The following is a 17,854-nucleotide window of genomic DNA, read 5'->3' on the forward strand; positions in this document are numbered from 1 at the left end:
CTGGTCGTAAGTAGAAGTGACCCAAAAGCCCCCACGAGTCACCCCTGCTGCCATCTACAATTTAGTTTAATGCTGACGGGACATAATTGATTCAAGGATTATCGATCGAATCTAATGGTGGTCAAGGTCAATCGATCTGTTGTTGTTGTTGTTTGGCCACGTGTAATGGCATGAGGGGTGATTTACATAATCGATGGAGGAATTATTGATTTATGACACTGTGGGGTGATTTACATAATCGATGGGGGAATTATTGGTTCACGAAGGGGGAATTAAGAAACAAACATGGCTTCATTGTTGTTTGGCTAGCCTGGCCTGAGAACTTGATTTACATAATCGCTAGGGGAAATTATTGATTCACGAAGGGGGAATTATGAAACAAACATGACTTCATTATTGTTTGGCTAACCTAACCTGTGAGCTTGATTTACATAATCGGCGGGGAAATTGTTGATTCACGAAGAGGGAATTAGGAAACATTAAGGCTTCTTTAACCTTAGGTCTGAGGGATAAACGTTCTTTAGGACAGAGAGAAAAATTAATATTCTATTTTTAAATAGGGCTTCATTGATCTTTAGTGTCAGGAATCATAAATGACATCACTTGTTATCTTGGAATTATGCGGGAGTCTAAAGAGATAGAAATTCTATTTTTAAATACGGCTTCACGGAGCTTTAAGTCGGAGAGGTAAATTGATATTCTAACGAAACCATAATAGTTTAGCTAGGAACATTTATGAGATGAAGAGATTAACGTAGGAAAGGGTTTCCTAGAAATTTGAAATGTGAAAGCACAGAAATGCCAAAAAACAAAAGAAACACACAGAAATTACTTTTAGGGGATTATTTGGGCGAAACGGTTTTAGAGAGGTTATGTAATTATTTCGGCAAAACCGTTAGAGACATTTTAAAAGATGATTTTAGAAAGGGTTTCAGAAGAGGTTTTGAGTGTGGTCGTTATAGTAAACAAGTTCTATTTGAACAGTGTCTTGAGGTCTTCTACCCAACCCCAAAGGGCCCCCGATCACCCAACCCCGCACCCAAGGGTTCCAATCCCCCTCACCCCAACCACAAGGCACCCCCGGTCCCCAAAGGGTCCCAGGGCTCCCACCGGCCCCCCCGACCCTCAAAGGCCCACCCCGGGCCCCCCAAAGGCAGATCGAGCTCCCAAAAGACCACTAGGGTCCCAAAGGCCTTCAGCCGGTCTCCAAATGTCCACCAGGCTCTCAACCGGCCCCAGGACCCCCAAAGGCCCTCCACCGGCACCCAAAGGTCCCCCAGGCTCCCAAAGGGCCCCCACCCTCCCTCTCCTCCCCACTCCTCGCCGTCACCTCCCCCTCCCCCCAACCCCCCTCCCCTCCCCCCTCTCCTCCCCTCCTCCTCTCCTCCCCTCCCCTCCTCCCCTCCCCTCCCCCCTCCTCCCCTCCCCCTCCCCTCCTCCCCTCCCCATTTTTTTAATATTTTTTGTGCATTGAGACACAGAAGGGACACCCTCCCCCAAGGGTCCCCCAAACACCCTCCCCCGGCCCCCCAAAGAGTCCCCTCTCCAATTTTTTTTATAATTTTTTATTGCTTTATTATATCTTATGAAAAAGTTCCATTAATAATGTCATTCCTAAACCCATTTTCCAACCTCAAAGAGTCCCCTCCCCAATTTGTAAATACTTTCTTGAATTTTTTAACATGGTATTTTTTTACTTTTTACGTTCCGACCTTTCTCAAAGAGTCAAATTTAAAGTTATATTCCAAATATTTTCTCGGAACAAGAAAAGTCCCAAGACATAAAAAATTTAAAGTTCACTTCTAAATTTTTCCATAGAAGATAGGAAAAGTTATAGTATGATTGTGATTATTTTCTATGAAGAAAAAAAATTTCACTTTAATTCTAAATTTTCTTAAATTCAGTTCTGACCATTCTCAAAGAGATGAAAAAATTTAAAGTTCTTTTCCAAATATTTCCCCGGAAGAAGAAAAGTTCTACTTCGATTCTGAATTTTCTCAATGAAAATGAAATAAGTTATTGATCAAGTCTATTTTCCCAAAATAATATAAAATTTTTCACTTCAATTCAGATTTTTCTCAAAGTGATGAAAAAATTATAAATATTGTTCCAAATTTTTCTTAGAAGATAGAAAAGATCAAGTTCTAATCTGAATTTTACCTAAGAACACAAGTCAATTCTAATTTCTCCAGAGGAAATAAAAAGCTTCCACTTCAGTTTTAAGTTTACCAAGACATTAAAAATTTAAAGTTCAGTTCTAAATTTTTCCTTAGAAGATAGGAATAGTTATACTTTGATTGTGATTATTTTCTATGAAGATAAAAAGTTTCACTTTAATTCTAAATTTTCTTAAATTCAGTTCCGACCTTTCTCAAAGAGATGAAAAAATTTAAAGTTCTGTTCAATATATTGTCTCGGAAGAAGAAAAGTTCAACTTCGATTCTGAATTTTCTCATTGAAAATGAAATAAGTTATTGATCAATTCTATTTCTCAAAAATACTATAAAAATTTTCCACTTCACTTCAGATTTTTATCAAAGAGATGAAAAATTTAAAATACTATTCCAAATTTTTCATAGAAGATAGAAAAGTTCAAGTTCTCTTCTGAATTTTACCAACAAACACAATTCAATTCTAATTTCTCCAGAGAAAATAAAAAGCTTCCACTACAGTTTTAAGTTAACCAAGACATAAAAAATTTAAAGTTCTATTCTAAATTTTTCGGTAGAAGATAGGAAAAGTTATACTATGATAGTGATTATTTTCCATGAAGATAAAAAGTTTCACTTTAATTATAAATTTTCTTAAATTCAGTTCCGACTTTTCACATAGAGAAGAAAAAAATTTAAAGTTATGTTCCAAATTTTTCATAGAATATTGGAAAAGTTATACTTTGATCATGAATCTTCAAGTTCTCTTCATAATTTTATCAAAGAACACAATTCAATTCTAATTTCTCCAGATAAAATAAAAAGCTGCCACTTCAGTTTTAAGTTCGCCATGACATAAAAAATTTAAAGTTCAGTTCTAAATTTCTACATAGAAGATAGGAAAAGTTATACTATGATTGTGATTATTTTCTATGAAGATTAAAAGTTTCACTTCAATTTTAAATTTTCTCAAAGAAGTGAAGAAAATTTCAACTTCGATTCTGAATTTTCTCAATGAAAATGAAATAAGTTATTGATCACTTATATTTTCCCAAAATAATATAAAAATTTTCCACTTCAGATTAGATTTTTCTCTAACAGATGAAACAATTTAAAATACTGTTCCAAATTTTTCATAGAAGATAGAAAAGTTCTTGTTCTCTTCTGAATTTTATCAAAGAACATAATTCATTTCTAATTTCTCCAGAGAAAATAAACAGTTTCCATATCACTTTTAAGTTTACCAACACATAATAATTTTAAGTTCAATTCTAAACTTTTACATATAATATATGACAATTTATACTATGATTGTGATTATTTTCCATGAAGATAAAAAGTTTCACTTTAATTATAAATTTTCTTAAATTCAATTCAGACCACTCTCAAAGAGATGAAAAAAATTAAAGTTCTGTTCCAAATATTTTACAGGAAGAAGAAAAGTTCAACTTCGATTCTGAATTTTCTCAATGAAAATGAAAAAGTTATTGATCAAATCTTTTTTCCCAAAAATAATATATAAATTTCCACTTCAGTTCAGATTTTTTTCCCAAAGAGATGAAGAAATTTAAAGTTCTGTTCCAAATTTTTCATAGAAGGTAGGAAATGTTATACTTTGATCGTGAATATTCGAGTTCTATTCTGAATTTTACCAAAGAACACAATTCAATTCTAATTTCCCCAATAAAAAATTTAAAGTTCAATTCTAAATTTTTCGATGGAAAATAGAAAAAGTAATACCATACGTGTGAATATTTTCCCGGAAGATAAAAAGTTCTAGTTCAATTTAAAATTTTCTCAATGAAGTGAAGAAGAATTCAAGTTCTCTTCTGAATTTTACCAAAGAACACAATTCATTTCTAATTTCACCAGAGAAAATAAAGATATTCCACTTCAGTTCCTTATTTCACAAAGACATAAAGAAATTTAAAGTTCAATTCTAAATTTTTCGGTGGAAGATAGAAAAAGTAATACCATACTTGTGAATATTTTCATGGAAGATAAAAAGTTCTAGTTCAATTTAAAATTTTCTCAACGAAGTGAAGGAAAGTTCAAGTTCTCTTCTGAATTTTCTCAATGAAAAAGAAATTAGTCATTGATCATTTCTATTTTTCCAAATAATATAAAAATTTTCCACTTTAGTTCAGATTTGGCTCAAAGAGATGAAAAATTTAAAATACTGTTCCAAATTTTTCACTGAAGATAAAAAAGTTCAAGTTCTCTTCGGAATTTTACCACAGAACACTATTCAATTCTAATTTCTCCAGAGAAAATAAAAATCTTCCACTTCAGTTCTTTATTTCAAAAAGACAAAGAAATTTAAAGTTGATTTCTGAATTTTTCGGTGGAAGATAGAAAAAGTAATACCATACTTGTGAATATTTTCACGGAAGATAAAAAGTTCTAGTTCAATTTATAATTTTCTCAACGATGTTAAGGAAAGTTCAAGATCTCTTCTGAACTTTACCAAAGAACAGACTTCAAATCTAATTTCTCCGGAGAAAACAAAAATCTTCCACTTCAGTTCTTTATTTCACAATGACATAAGGAAATTTAAAGTTCAATTCTAAATTTTTCGGTGGAAGATATAAAAAGTAATACAATATTTGTGAATATTTTCACTGATTATAAAAAGTTATAGTTCAATATAAAATTTTCTCAACGATGTCAAGGAAAGTTCAAGTTCTCTTCTGAACTTTACCAAAGAACACACTTCAATTCTAATTTCTCCAGAGAAAACAAAAAGCTGCCACTTCAGTTCTTTATTTCACAAAGACATAAAGAAATTTAAAGTCCAATTCTAAATTTTTCGGTGGGAGATAGAAAAATTAATACCATACTTGTGAGACTAAAAATGAAGATATTTATGCAGAGTTTCCACTAGCTATGGCTAAGTTTGCTAAAGACAAGCTATTTTCTAGTGAAAAAACACAAACACAGAAAAAATGTTCAATTTTGCTTTAGTACCTACGCAACTAGACTAAACATGAATATATCTATGCACAGTTTCAACTAGCTATGGATAAGTTTGCTAAAGACAAGCTATTTTCGTCCAAAAACACACAAAATCAGAAGAAATGTTAAATGTTCATTTAGTAGCTATGCTATTAGGATTATATGAAGATATTTATGCAGAGTTTCAACTAGCTATGGCTAAGTTTGCTAAAGACAAGCTATTTTCTTACAAAAACACACAAAATCAGAAGTAAAATTTTCAATTTTCCTCTAGTACCAACTCAATGTGGCTTACATGAAGTTATTTATGAAGAGTTTCAACTAGATATGGATAAGTTTGCTAAAGAAAAGCTATTTTCATGTGAAAACAAACAAAATCAGAAAAAATTTTAACTGTTCATGTAGTACCTATACAATGAGACTAAAAATGAAGATATTTATACAGAGTTTCAACTAGCTATGGATAAGTTTGCTAAAGACAAGCTATTTTCTTGCGAAAACACACAAAATCAGAAAAAATGTTCAATGTTCCTTTAGTACCTATGCAATTAGGCTTAAATGAAGATATTTATGCAGAGTTTCAACTAGCTATGGCTAAGTTTGCTAAATACAAGCTATTTTCTTGCAGAAACACACAAAATCAGAAGTAAAATGTTCAATGTTCCTTTAGTACCTACGCAATTAGTCTTAAATGAAGATATTTATGCAGAGTTTCAACTATCTATGGCTAAGTTTGCTAAAGAAAAGCTATTTTAGTGCGAAAACACACAAAATCATAAAAAAGGTTCAATGTTCCTTTAGTACCTACGCAATTAGTCTTATATGAATATATTTATGCAGAGTTTCAACTAGCTATGTCTATGTTTGCTAAATACACTCTATTTTTTTGAGACAACACACACAAAATCAGAAAAAATGTTCAATGTGCCCTTAGTACCTACGTAATTAGGCTAAAACTGAAGATATTTATGCAGAGTTTCAACTATCTATGGCTAAGTTTGCTAAAGACAAGCTATTTTCTTGCGAAAACACACAAAATCAGAAAGAATGTTCAGTGTTCCTTTAGTACATACACAATTAGTCTAAAAATGAAGATATTTATGCACAGTTTCAACTAGCTATGGCTAAGTTTGCTAAAGACAAGCTATTTTCTTGCGAAAACACACAAAATCTGAAAAAAATGTTCAATGTTCCTTTAGTACCTACCCAATTAGGCTGAAATGAAGATATTTATGCAGAGTTTCAACTATCTATGGCTAAGTTTGCTAAATACAAGCTATTTTCTTGCGAAAACAAACAAAATCAGAAAAAATGTTCAATGTTCCTTTATTACCTACGCAATTAGGCTTAAATGAAGATATTTATGCATAGTTTCAACTAGCTATGGCTAAGTTTGCTAAAGACAAGCTATTTTCTTGCAAAAACATACAAAATAAGAAAAAATGTTCATTGTTCCTTTAGTACATACACAATTAGGCTAAAAATGAAGATATTTATGCAGAGTTTCAACTAGCTATATTTTCTTGCGAAAACACACAAAATCAGAAAAAAATGTTCAATGTTCCTTTAGTACCTACGTAATTAGGCTGAAATGAAGATATTTATGCAGAGTTTCAACTATCTATGGCTAAGTGTACTAAAGACAAGCTATTTTCTTGCGAAAACACACACACTCACACAAAATGTTAAAGGTTCCTGTAGTACCTACTCAATTCGGCTTAAATGAAGATATCTATGCAGAGTTTCAACTAGCTATGGCTAAGTTTGCTAAATACAAGCTATTTTCTTGCGAAAACAAACAAAATCAGAAAAAATTTTCAGTGTTCCTTGAGTAAATAAAAAATTATGCTAAAAATGAAGATATTTATGAACAGTTTCAACTATCTATGGCTAAGTTTGCTAAAGACAAGCTATTTTCTTGCGAAAACACACAAAATCAGAAAAAATGTTCAATGTTCCTTTAGTACCTACGCACTTAGTCTGAAGTGAATATATATATTAATAGTTTCAAAGATATTTTTATAATTTTTATATATAAAATATTTATTAAATATACTTCAAAAAAACAAAGATATAAAGTAATTAGTTACTTTAGAAAATAATCAATTATTCTTAAATTAATATATTTATGCATAGTTTCATCTAGCTATGGCTAAGTTTGCTAAAGACAAGCTATTTTCTTGAGAAAACACAAAAAAAATAATAAAAAATGTTAAATTAACCTTTAGTACCTACGCAATTAGGATAAAAATGAAGATATTTATGCAGAGTTTGAACTAGCTATGGCTAAGTTTGCTAAAGACAAGCTATTTTCTTGCGAAAACACACAAAATCATAAAAAATTTTCAATGTTCCTTTAGTACCTACGCAATTAGGCTAAAAATGAAGATATTTATGCACTGTTTCAACTAGCTATGGCTAAGTTTGCTAAAGACAAGCTTTTTTCTTGCGAAAACACACAAAATCAGAAAAAATATTGTTAGGTTAGGTTAAGTTAGATTAGGTTAGGTTAGCCTACGTACGCGCGCATATAGGTTAGGTTAGGTTGGATTAAGTTAGGTTAGGTTAAGTTAGGTTAGGTTAAGTTAGGTTAGGTTAGGTTAGATTAAGTTAGGTTAGGTTAGGTTAGGTTAGGCTAGGTTAGCCTACGTACGCGCGCGTTCGGAGGCTAACCTAGCCTAACCAAACTTAACCTAACCAAACTTAATCTAACCTAACCTAACCTTACTTAACCTAACCTAACTTACTCCAACCTCACCGCCCCGCTATGCGCGCGGACGTAGGCTAACCTAACCTAATCTAACTTAACCTAACCTAACTATATTTTTTCTGATTTTGTTTGTGTTTTCGCAAGAAAATAGCTTGTCTTTAGCAAACTTAGCCATAGATAGTTGAAACTCTGCATAAATATCTTCATTTAAGCCTAATTGCGTAGGTACTAAAGGAACATTGAACATTTTTTCTGATTTTGTTTGTGTTTTCGAAAGAAAATAGCTTGTCTTTAGCAAACTTAGCCATAGTTAGTTGAAACTCTGCATAAATATATTCATTTAAGCCTAATTTCGTAGGTACTAAAGGAACATTGAACATTTTTTCTGATTTTGTGTGTTTTCGCAATAAAATAGCTTGTATTTAGAAAACTTAGCCATTGATAGTTTAAACTCTGAATAAATATCTTCATTTCAGCCTAATTGCGTAGGTACTAAAGGAACACTGAACATTTTTTCAGATTTTGTGTGTTTTCGCAAGAAAATAGCTTGTCTTTAGCAAACTTAGCCATAGCTAGTTGAAACTGTGCATAAATATCTTCATTTTTAGCCTAATTGTGTATGTACTAAAGGAACACTGAAAATTTTTTCTGATTTTGTATATTTTCGCAAGAAAATAGCTTGTCTTTAGCAAACTTAGCCATAGCTAGTTGAAACTCTGCATAAATATCTTCATTTAAGCCTAATTGAGTAGGTACTATATTAACATTTAACATTTTTTACGATTTTTTGTTTTTTATAAATAAATTATATATAAATTATCAAAAATATACATATCTCTAATTAAATCTGAAAAAAAATATAAAATTAATCAACAATTATTATGTAAAAAATGTACATATAACATTTTTTATTTATTTTGTGTGTTTTCGCAAGAAAATATAGCTAGTTGAAACTTTGCATAAATATCTTCATTTTTATCCTAATTGTGTATGTACTAAAGGAACACTGAACATTTTTTCTGATTTTGTATGTTTTCGCAAGAAGATAGCTTGTCTTTAGCAAACTTAGCCATAGCTAGTTGAAACTCTGCATAAATATCTTCATTTAAGCCTAATTGCGTAGGTACTAAAGGAACATTGAACATTTTTTCTGATTTTGTGTGTTTTCGCAAGAAAAAAGCTTGTCTTTAGCAATCTTAGACATCGTTAGTTGAAACTCTGCATAAATATCTTCATTTCAGTCTAATTGCTTAGGTACTAAAGTAACACAGAACATTTTTTCAGATTTTGTGTGTTTTCGCTTGAAAATAGCTTGTCTTTAGCAAACTTAGTCATAGCTAGTTGACTCTGTGCATTAATATCGTAATTTTAGTCTAATTGTGTAGGTAATAAAGGAACACTGAACATTTTTTCTGATTTTGTGTTTTTTCGCAAGAAAATAGCTGGTCTTTATCAAATTTAGCCATAGATAGTTGAAACTGTGCATAAATATATACAATTTTAGTCTAATTGCGTATGTACTAAAGGAATATTGAACAATTTTTCTGATTTTGTTTGTATTTTCGCAAGAAAATAGCTTGTATTTAGCAAACTTAGCCATAGCTAGTTGAAACTCTGCATAAATATCTTCATTTAAGTCTAATTGCGTAGGTACTAAAGGAACATTGAACCTTTTTTCTGATTTTGCGTGTTTTCGTAATAAAATAGCTTGTCTTTAGCAAACTTATCCATAGATAGTTGAAACTCTGCATAAAAATCTACAATTATGCCTAATTGCGTAGGTACTAGAGGAACATTGAAAATTATACTTCTGATTTTGTGTGTTTTAGGACGAAAATAGCATGTCTGTAGCAAACTTAGCCATAGCTATTTGAAAATCTGCATAAATATCTTAATTTTTAGTCTAATTACGTAGTTACTAAATGAACATTGAACATTTTTTCTGAGTTTGTGTGTTTTCGCAAGAAAATAGCTTGTCTTTAGCAAACTTAGCCATAGCTAGTTGAAACTCTGCATAAATATCTTCATTTAAGGCTAATTGCTTAGGTAATAAAGGAAAATTGAACAGTTTTCTTCTGATTTGGTGTTTTTTTGCACTAAAATGGCGAGTCATTAGCAATCTTAGCCATATCTAGTTGAAACTCTGAATACATATCTTCATTTAAGCCTAATTGCATAGGTACTAAAGGAAAATTGAACATTTGTTGTCATTTTGTGTGTTTTTGGGAGAAAATAGATTGTCTTTAGCAAACTTATCCAGAGATAGTTGAAACTGTGCATAAATATATTCATGTTTAGTCTAATTGTGTAGGTACTAAAGGAACATTGATCATTATTTCTGATGTTGTGTTTTTTCTCTAGAAAATAGCTTGTCTTTAGTAAACTTAGCCATAGCTAGTTTAAATTCTGCATAAATATCTTCACTTTTAGTCTCACAAGTATGGTATTAATTTTGCTATCTCCCACCGAAAAATTTAGAATTGAACTTTAAATTTCTTTATGTCTTTGTGAAATAAAGAACTGAAGTGGCAGATTTTTGTTTTCTCTGGAGAAATTAGAATTGAAGTGTGTTCTTTGGTAAAGTTCAGAAGAGAACTTGAACTTTTCTTCACTTCGTTGATAAAATTTTAAATTGAAAAAGAACTTTTTATCTTCCGTGAAAATATTCACAAGTATGGTATTACTTTATCTATCTTCCACCGAAAAATTTAGAAATGAACTTTAAATTTCTTTATGTCTTTGTGAAATAAAGAACTGAAGTGGAAGATTTTTGTTTTCTCTGGAGACATTAGAATTGAAGTGTGTTCTTTGGTAAAGTTCAGAAGAGAACTTGAACTTTCCTTGACATCGGTGAGAAAATTTTAAATTGAACTAGAACTTTTTATCTTCCGTGAAAATATTCACAAGTATGGTATTACTTTTTCTATCTTCCACCGAAAAATTAGAATTGAACTTTAAATTTCTTTATGTCTTTGTGAAATAATGAACTGAAGTGGAAGATTTTTGTATTCTCTGGAGAAATTAGAATTGAAGTATGTTCTTTGGTAAGGGTAAGAAGAGAACTTGAACTTTTCTTCACTTCGTTGAGAAAATTTTAAATTGAACTATAACTTTTTATCTTCCGGGAAAATATTCACAAGTATGGTATTACTTTTTCTATCTTCCAACTAAAAATTTAGAAATAAACTTTAAATTTCTTTGTCTTTGTGAAATAAAGAACTGAAGTGGAAGATTTTTATTTTCTCTGGAGAAATTAGAATTGAATTGTGTTCTTTGGTAAAATTCCGAAGAGAACTTGAACTTTTTTATCTTCAGTGAAAAATTTGGAACAGTATTTTAAATTTTTCATCTCTTCGAGCCAGATTGAACTTTTTTATATCTTCAGTGAAAAATTTGGAACAGTATTTTAAATTTTTCATGTCTTCGAGTCAGATCTGAACTAAAGTGGAAAATTTTTATATTATTTGGAAAAATAGAAATGATCAATGACTAATTTCTTTTTTATTGAGAAAATTCAGAAGAGAACTTGAACTTTCCTTCACTTCGTTGAGAAAATTTTAAATTGAACTAGAACTTTTTATCTTCCATGAAAATATTCACAAGTATGGTATTACTTTTTCTATCTTCCACCGAAAAATTTAGAATTGAACTTTAAATTTCTTTATGTCCTTGTGAAATAAGGAACTGAAGTGGAATATTTTTATTTTCTCTGGTGAAATTAGAATTGAATTGTGTTCTTTGGTAAAATTCAGAAGAGAACTTGAATTCTTCTTCACTTCGTTGAGAAAATTTTAAATTGAACTAGAACTTTTTATCTTCCGTGAAAATATTCACACGTATGGTATTACTTTTTCTATCTTCCACCGAAAAATTTAGAATTGAACTTTAAATTTTTTATTGTGGAAATTAGAATTGAATTGTGTTCTTTGGTAAAATTCAGAATAGAACTTGAATATTCACGTTCAAAGTATAACTTTTCCTATCATCTATGAAAAATTTGGAACAGAACTTTAAATTTCTTCATCTCTTTGAGAAAAAAATCTGAACTGAAGTGGAAATTTTTATATTATTTTTGGGAAAAAAGATTTGATCAATAACTTTTTCATTTTCATTGAGAAAATTCAGAATCGAAGTTGAACTTTTCTTCTTCTGGGAAAATATTTGGAACAGAACTTTAATTTTTTTCATCTCTTTGAGAATGGTCGGACTTGAATTTAAGAAACTTTAGAATTACAGTGAAACTTTTTATCTTCATGGAAAATAATCACAATCATAGTATAAATTGTCCTATCTTCTATGGAAAAATTTAGAATTGAACTTAAAATTTTTATGTCTTGGTAAACTTAAAAGTGATATGGAAACTTTTTATTTTCTCTGGAGAAATTAGAAATGAATTATGTTCTTTGATAAAATTCAGAAGAGAACAAGAACTTTTCTATCTTCTATGAAAATTTTGGAACAGTATTTTAAATTTTTTCATCTGTTTGAGCAAAATCTAAACTGAAGTTGAAATTTTTTATATTATTTTGAGAAAATATAAATGATCAATAACTTATTTCATTTTCATTGAGAAAATTCAGAATCGAAGTTGAACTTTTCTTCACTTCCTTGTGAAAATTTAAAATTGAAGTGAAACTTTTAATCTTCATAGAAAATAATCACAATCATAGTATAACTTTTCCTATCTTCTATGTAGAAATTTAGAACTGAACTTTAAATTTTTTATGTTTTGGCGAACTTAAAACTGAAGTGTCAGCTTTTTATTTTCTCTGGAGAAATTAGAATTGAATTGTGTTCTTTGATAAAATTCAGAAGAGAACTTGAATATTCACGATCAAAGTATAACTTTTCCAATATTCTATGAAAAATTTGGAACAGAACATTAAATTTTTTTCATCTCTTTGTTAAAAGTCGGAACTGAATTTAAGAAAATTTAGAATTAAAGTGAAACTTTTTATCTTCATGGAAAATAATCACTACCATAGTATAACTTTTCCTATCTTATATAGAAAAATTTAGAATAGAACTTTAATTTTTTTATGTCTTGGTGAACTTAAAACTGTAGTGAAAGCTTTTTATTTTCTCTGGAGAAATTAGAATTGAATTGTGTTTGTTGGTAAAATTCAGAAGAGAACTTGAACTTTTCTATCTTCTATGAAAAATTTGGAATAGTATTTTAAATTTTTCATCTCTTTGAGAAAAATCTGAACTGAAGTGAAAATTTTTTATATTATTTTGGGGAAATAGAATTGATCAATAACTTATTTCATTTTCAATGAGAAAATTTAGAATCGAAGTTGAACTTTTCTTCTTCCGAGAAAATAGATTGAACAGAACTTTAAATTTTTTCATCTCTTTGAGAAAGATCGGAACTGAATTTAAGAAAATTTAGAATTAAAGTGAAACTTTTTATCTTCATAGAAAATAATCACAATCAAAGTATAACTATTCCTATCTTCTAAGAAAAAATTTAGAACTGAACTTTTAAATTTTTTATGTCTTGGTAAACTTAAAACTGAAGTGGAAGCTTTTTATTTTCTCTGGAGAAATTAGAATTGAATTGTGTTCTTTGGTAAAATTCAGATTAGAACTTGATCTTTTCTATCTTCTAAGAAAAATTTGGAACAATATTTTTAAATTTTTTTATCTCTTTGAGAAAAATTTGAATTGAAGTGGAAAATTTTATATTATTTTGGGAAAATAGAATTGATCAATAACTTATTTCATTTTCATTGAGAAAATTCGGAATTGAAGTTCAACTTTTCTTCTTCCGGGGAAATATTTGGAGCAGAACTTTAAATTTTTTCATCTCTTTGAGAATGGTCAGAACTGAATTTAAGAAAATTTAGAATTAAAGTGAAATTTTTTATCTTCATAGAAAATAATCACAATCATAGTATAACTTTTCCTATCTTCTACGGAAAAATTTAGCAGTGAACTTTAAATTTTTTATGTCTTGGGACTTTTCTTGTTCCGGGAAAATATTTGGAATAGAACTTTAAATTTGACTCTTTGAGAAAGGTCGGAACGTAAAAAGTTAAAAAATACCATGTTAAAAAATTCAAGAAAGTATTTACAAATTGGGGAGGGGACTCTTTGAGGTTGGAAAATGGGTTTAGGAATGACATTATGAATGGAACTTGTTCAGAAGACATAATAAAGCCATAAAAAAGTATTAAAAAAAATGGAGAGGGGACTCTTTAGGGGGCCCGGGGAGGGTGTTTGGGGGACCCTTGGGGGAGGGTGTTCCTTCTGTGTCTCAATGCACAAAAAATATTAAAAAAATGGGGAGGGGAGGAGGGAAGGGGGAGGGGAGGGGAGGAGGGGAGGGGAGGGGAGGAGGAGGGGAGGAGAGGGGGAGGGGGAGGGGGAGGGGGTTGGGGGGAGGGGGAGGTGAAGGTGAGGAGTGGGGAGGAGAGGGAGGGTGGGGGCCCTTTGGGAGCCTGGGGGACCTTTGGGTGCCGGTGGAGGGCCTTTGGGGGTCCTGGGGCCGGTTGAGAGCCTGGTGGACATTTGGAGACCGGGTGAAGGCCTTTGGGACCCTAGTGGTCTTTTGGGAGCTCGATCTGCCTTAGGGGGGGCCCGGGGTGGGCCTTTGAGGGTCGGGGGGGCCGGGGGGAGCCCTGGAAACCTTGGGGGACCAGGGGGTTCCTTCTGATTTGGGGTAGGGGGATGGGAACCCTTTGGATCGGGGTAGGGTGATCGGGAGCCCTTTGGGGTTGGGGTAGAGGACCTCAAGACACTGTTCAAATAGAACTTGTTTACTATAACGACCACACTCAAAACCTCTTCTAAAACCCTTTCTAAAATGATCTTTTAAAACGTCTCTAACGGTTTTGCCGAAATAATTCCATAACTTGTCTAAAACCGTTTCGCCCAAATAATCCCCTAAAAGTAATTTCTGTGTGTTCCTTTTGTTTTTTGGCATCTCTGTGCTTTCACATTTCAAATTTCTAGGAAACCCTTTCCTACGTTAATCTCTTCATCTCATAAATGTTCCTAGCTAAACTATTATGGTTTCGATAGAATATCAATTTACCTCTCCGACTTAAAGCTCCGTGAAGCCGTATTTAAAAATAGAATTTCTATCTCTTTAGACTCCCGCATAATTCCAAGATACCAAGTGATGTCATTTATGATTCCTGACACTAAAGATCAATGAAGCCCCATTTAAAAATAGAATATTAATTTTTCTCTCTGTCCTAAAGAACGTTTATCCCTCAGACCTAAGATTAAAGAAGCCTTAATGTTTCTTAATTCCCTCTTCGTGAATCAACAATTTCCCCGCCGATTATGTAAATCAAGTTCACAGTTTAGGTTAGCCAAACAATAATGAAGTCATGTTTGTTTCATAATTACCCCTTCGTGAATCAATAATTTCCCCTAGCGATTATGTAAATCAAGTTCTCAGGCCAGGCTAGCCAAACAACAATGAAGCCATGTTTGTTTCTTAATTCCCCTTCGTGAACCAATAATTCCCCCATCGATTATGTAAATCACCCCACAGTGTCATAAATCAATAATTCCTCCATCGATTATGTAAATCACCCCTCATGCCATTACACGTGGCCAAACAACAACAACAACAACAGATCGATTGACCTTGACCACCATTAGATTCGATCGATAATCCTTGAATAAATTATGTCCCGTCAGCATTAAACTAAATTGTAGATGGCAGCAGGGGTGAGTCGTGGGGGCTTTAGGGTCACTTCTACTGTCGTAAACACTTCAACAGAATCTGGTGGATCTTTTCCCGCAGTAACTATTAGAACAACTTATTTTAAAGCAGTCATCCTCCACATTGGATTTTCACAAATGGAAAAAAACATTCTGAAGGCCCCTATATTTCCAGTTTCTCTGTAAATATGAATTACCTTCTGAGCAGCTTCTTCCCGAATGCATAGAAAATCTATTTCTCAACAATATATTCAAAAACTTCATTGTTTTCTTCATTGTCCACCAAAGTGAATCCTTCAGGTAATATTTCAGAGGTATGTCAAACTAAATCAGAACACACTTGGTATATTCGGGTCACCAAAAGAGTTTATGATCAATTTCTCAGAAACAGCTTAGAGTATCAAGTTGAAACTTTCAAGGCGCATTGAAAGGGATGTTTAACTGACCAACAAGCGCTCCGTGCATATTGCTACTACTTTTGCTATTATTACTACGACTACTAGTACTGATGCTAAGAGCAGGAAGGTGAAACTCTCAGGAAATGGTTAGGGGTTTGTTGAACTAAATACAAACACACTCTGTACATGCACTATGTGAATGCAGGGTATTAAAAGGGCGTAAGAGCTATATCTCAGGAACAGCTTCGAGTACTATGTTGTAACTTTCTGTGCATGTTGAGGGAATGTTGGACCAACCAAAATGCACTATATACATACTACAAATACTTTATTACACTTTAATTACAAATACTACTTTAATTACAACTACTACAAATACTGCGTTACTGAAAATAAAATATATTACAAAAAAATCTCATTTATATTTACAACAGTAAAAATAAAAATAGGAATTACAGTGAAAAAAATTTTGGTTTGGTACTTTTCAGAGAATTAATATAATTATATATATCAAATATTCAGTTTATTTTCATTAGTTATTTCTAGTCTTTCCAGGTCGAGTATTGACCAATTAAAACGCGTAATTAAAAGAGATTAAGAGACGTATAATCACTGGCAAAGTAATGCAATATAATTTATCACTCTCCAAGAGATTTTGTTACGACAGTGATGTATTTTCACTCCTTGATTGATGTTTTTCTACTTAGGAAAGGCTTCTTCTATCTGTTTTGCCCCAACATGTTGCAGTGCGCATGAGAAACGACCTAGGATCCGCCAAAGACAGTCAATTCAAAAAGATTTATATGAGTCGCCATGAAAATGTCAGGTTAGTATTTTTATACACTTAAACTTTTATTCCAGTTTTTTTTAAGAAGAAAGAAAGGGTTTATTAATCAACGATTTCCGACGCAGTTCAAATTCGCAATGTGTCATATGAACCTGTCGTCTAAACTAAGAAGCGGTGAATTTTTCTTTTTTTTTTTGGTATATGGATCGTTTACAGTGTTTTCTTGATTCTCGTTTGAAATTAGATGTTTAATTCAGCTACCGGAAAAGATAAAGATATGCATTATGTAAATAATCTACCTGAATGTGATTATTTTTCAGGCGACTTTCTATCAGATAAAACAAAAAATTGTGATTTTCCGATCCGATTGTTACACATAAATGCCCATGGATTACAAAGTGCATTCAATGAACTGAAGCTCTTGCTTGCATCTAGTCCTATAGACATTGTTGGAGTTTGCGAAACTTTTTTGTCTGCTAATACACCCCTTAAAATGTTAGATCTGCCCGGGATGAAGTGTATTTCGCGTAAAAGGTGTCAGAATGCAACAGTAGGTCAGATGCTGTATATTCGTGATGACTGGTCTTTTAGTATTCTCAGTGATTTGTCTGTATTTGATGAGGGGTTATGTGAGACTATTTTTGTTGAAGTTGTACCTTTGGGCTGTAATACATTTATTTTCGTGACTGTTTATCGATCTCAGCCGGGTAACCCAAAAAGATTTGTTGAAGTTTTTGAATCGCTGTTGAAAAATCTGGAAGCGTTGAAAAAACCGGTCATTATTTCGGGTGATTTTAACTTTGATCTTTTGAATCCCGATGTTGGAAATAATAAGGAGTTTTTAAGTATGATGTTGTGTTGTTTATTTTTCTTCCAAGTAATTCTCTGCCGATAAGAGTTATAGCTAACACAGCTACATTTTTAGATAATATATTTTTCTCTCCTGTTTTATTTGATGCTGAAAAAGCGTCAGTAATTTAGTCTGATATGTCAGATCATTTTCCGGTGAGTGTCCTTTTAAATTTAAATAATAGTAATAAATAACATCAAGAATCAACAATAGATAATTCAAAAAAGCGATATACATGGATTAATTGTAAAGTTCTGCGTCAGTTAATTGGTGACCATGATTGGAGTTCGGTTTATGGCTCAGATGACGCAAATGCTGCGTTTT

General features: G+C 31.8%; 1 protein-coding gene across 1 annotated transcript in view; it reads left to right on the forward strand.

The window, feature by feature from the left end:
• The window catches only part of LOC148951747 (adenylate cyclase type 3-like), a 97,481-nt gene that overhangs the window by 29,547 nt on the left and 50,080 nt on the right, over positions 1-17,854 (forward strand). The window contains exon 2 of the mRNA XM_089088663.1: positions 16,601-16,719. Within this exon, the coding sequence (XP_088944789.1) occupies positions 16,601-16,719 (119 nt within the window). The remainder of the gene's footprint in view (positions 1-16,600; positions 16,720-17,854) is intronic.

This window comes from Artemia sp. Qi Xiang Cuo, chromosome 5 (assembly GCF_049724085.1).
Source record: "Artemia sp. Qi Xiang Cuo chromosome 5, ASM4972408v1, whole genome shotgun sequence".
In the NCBI taxonomy this organism is placed as follows: domain Eukaryota; kingdom Metazoa; phylum Arthropoda; class Branchiopoda; order Anostraca; family Artemiidae; genus Artemia; species Artemia sp. Qi Xiang Cuo.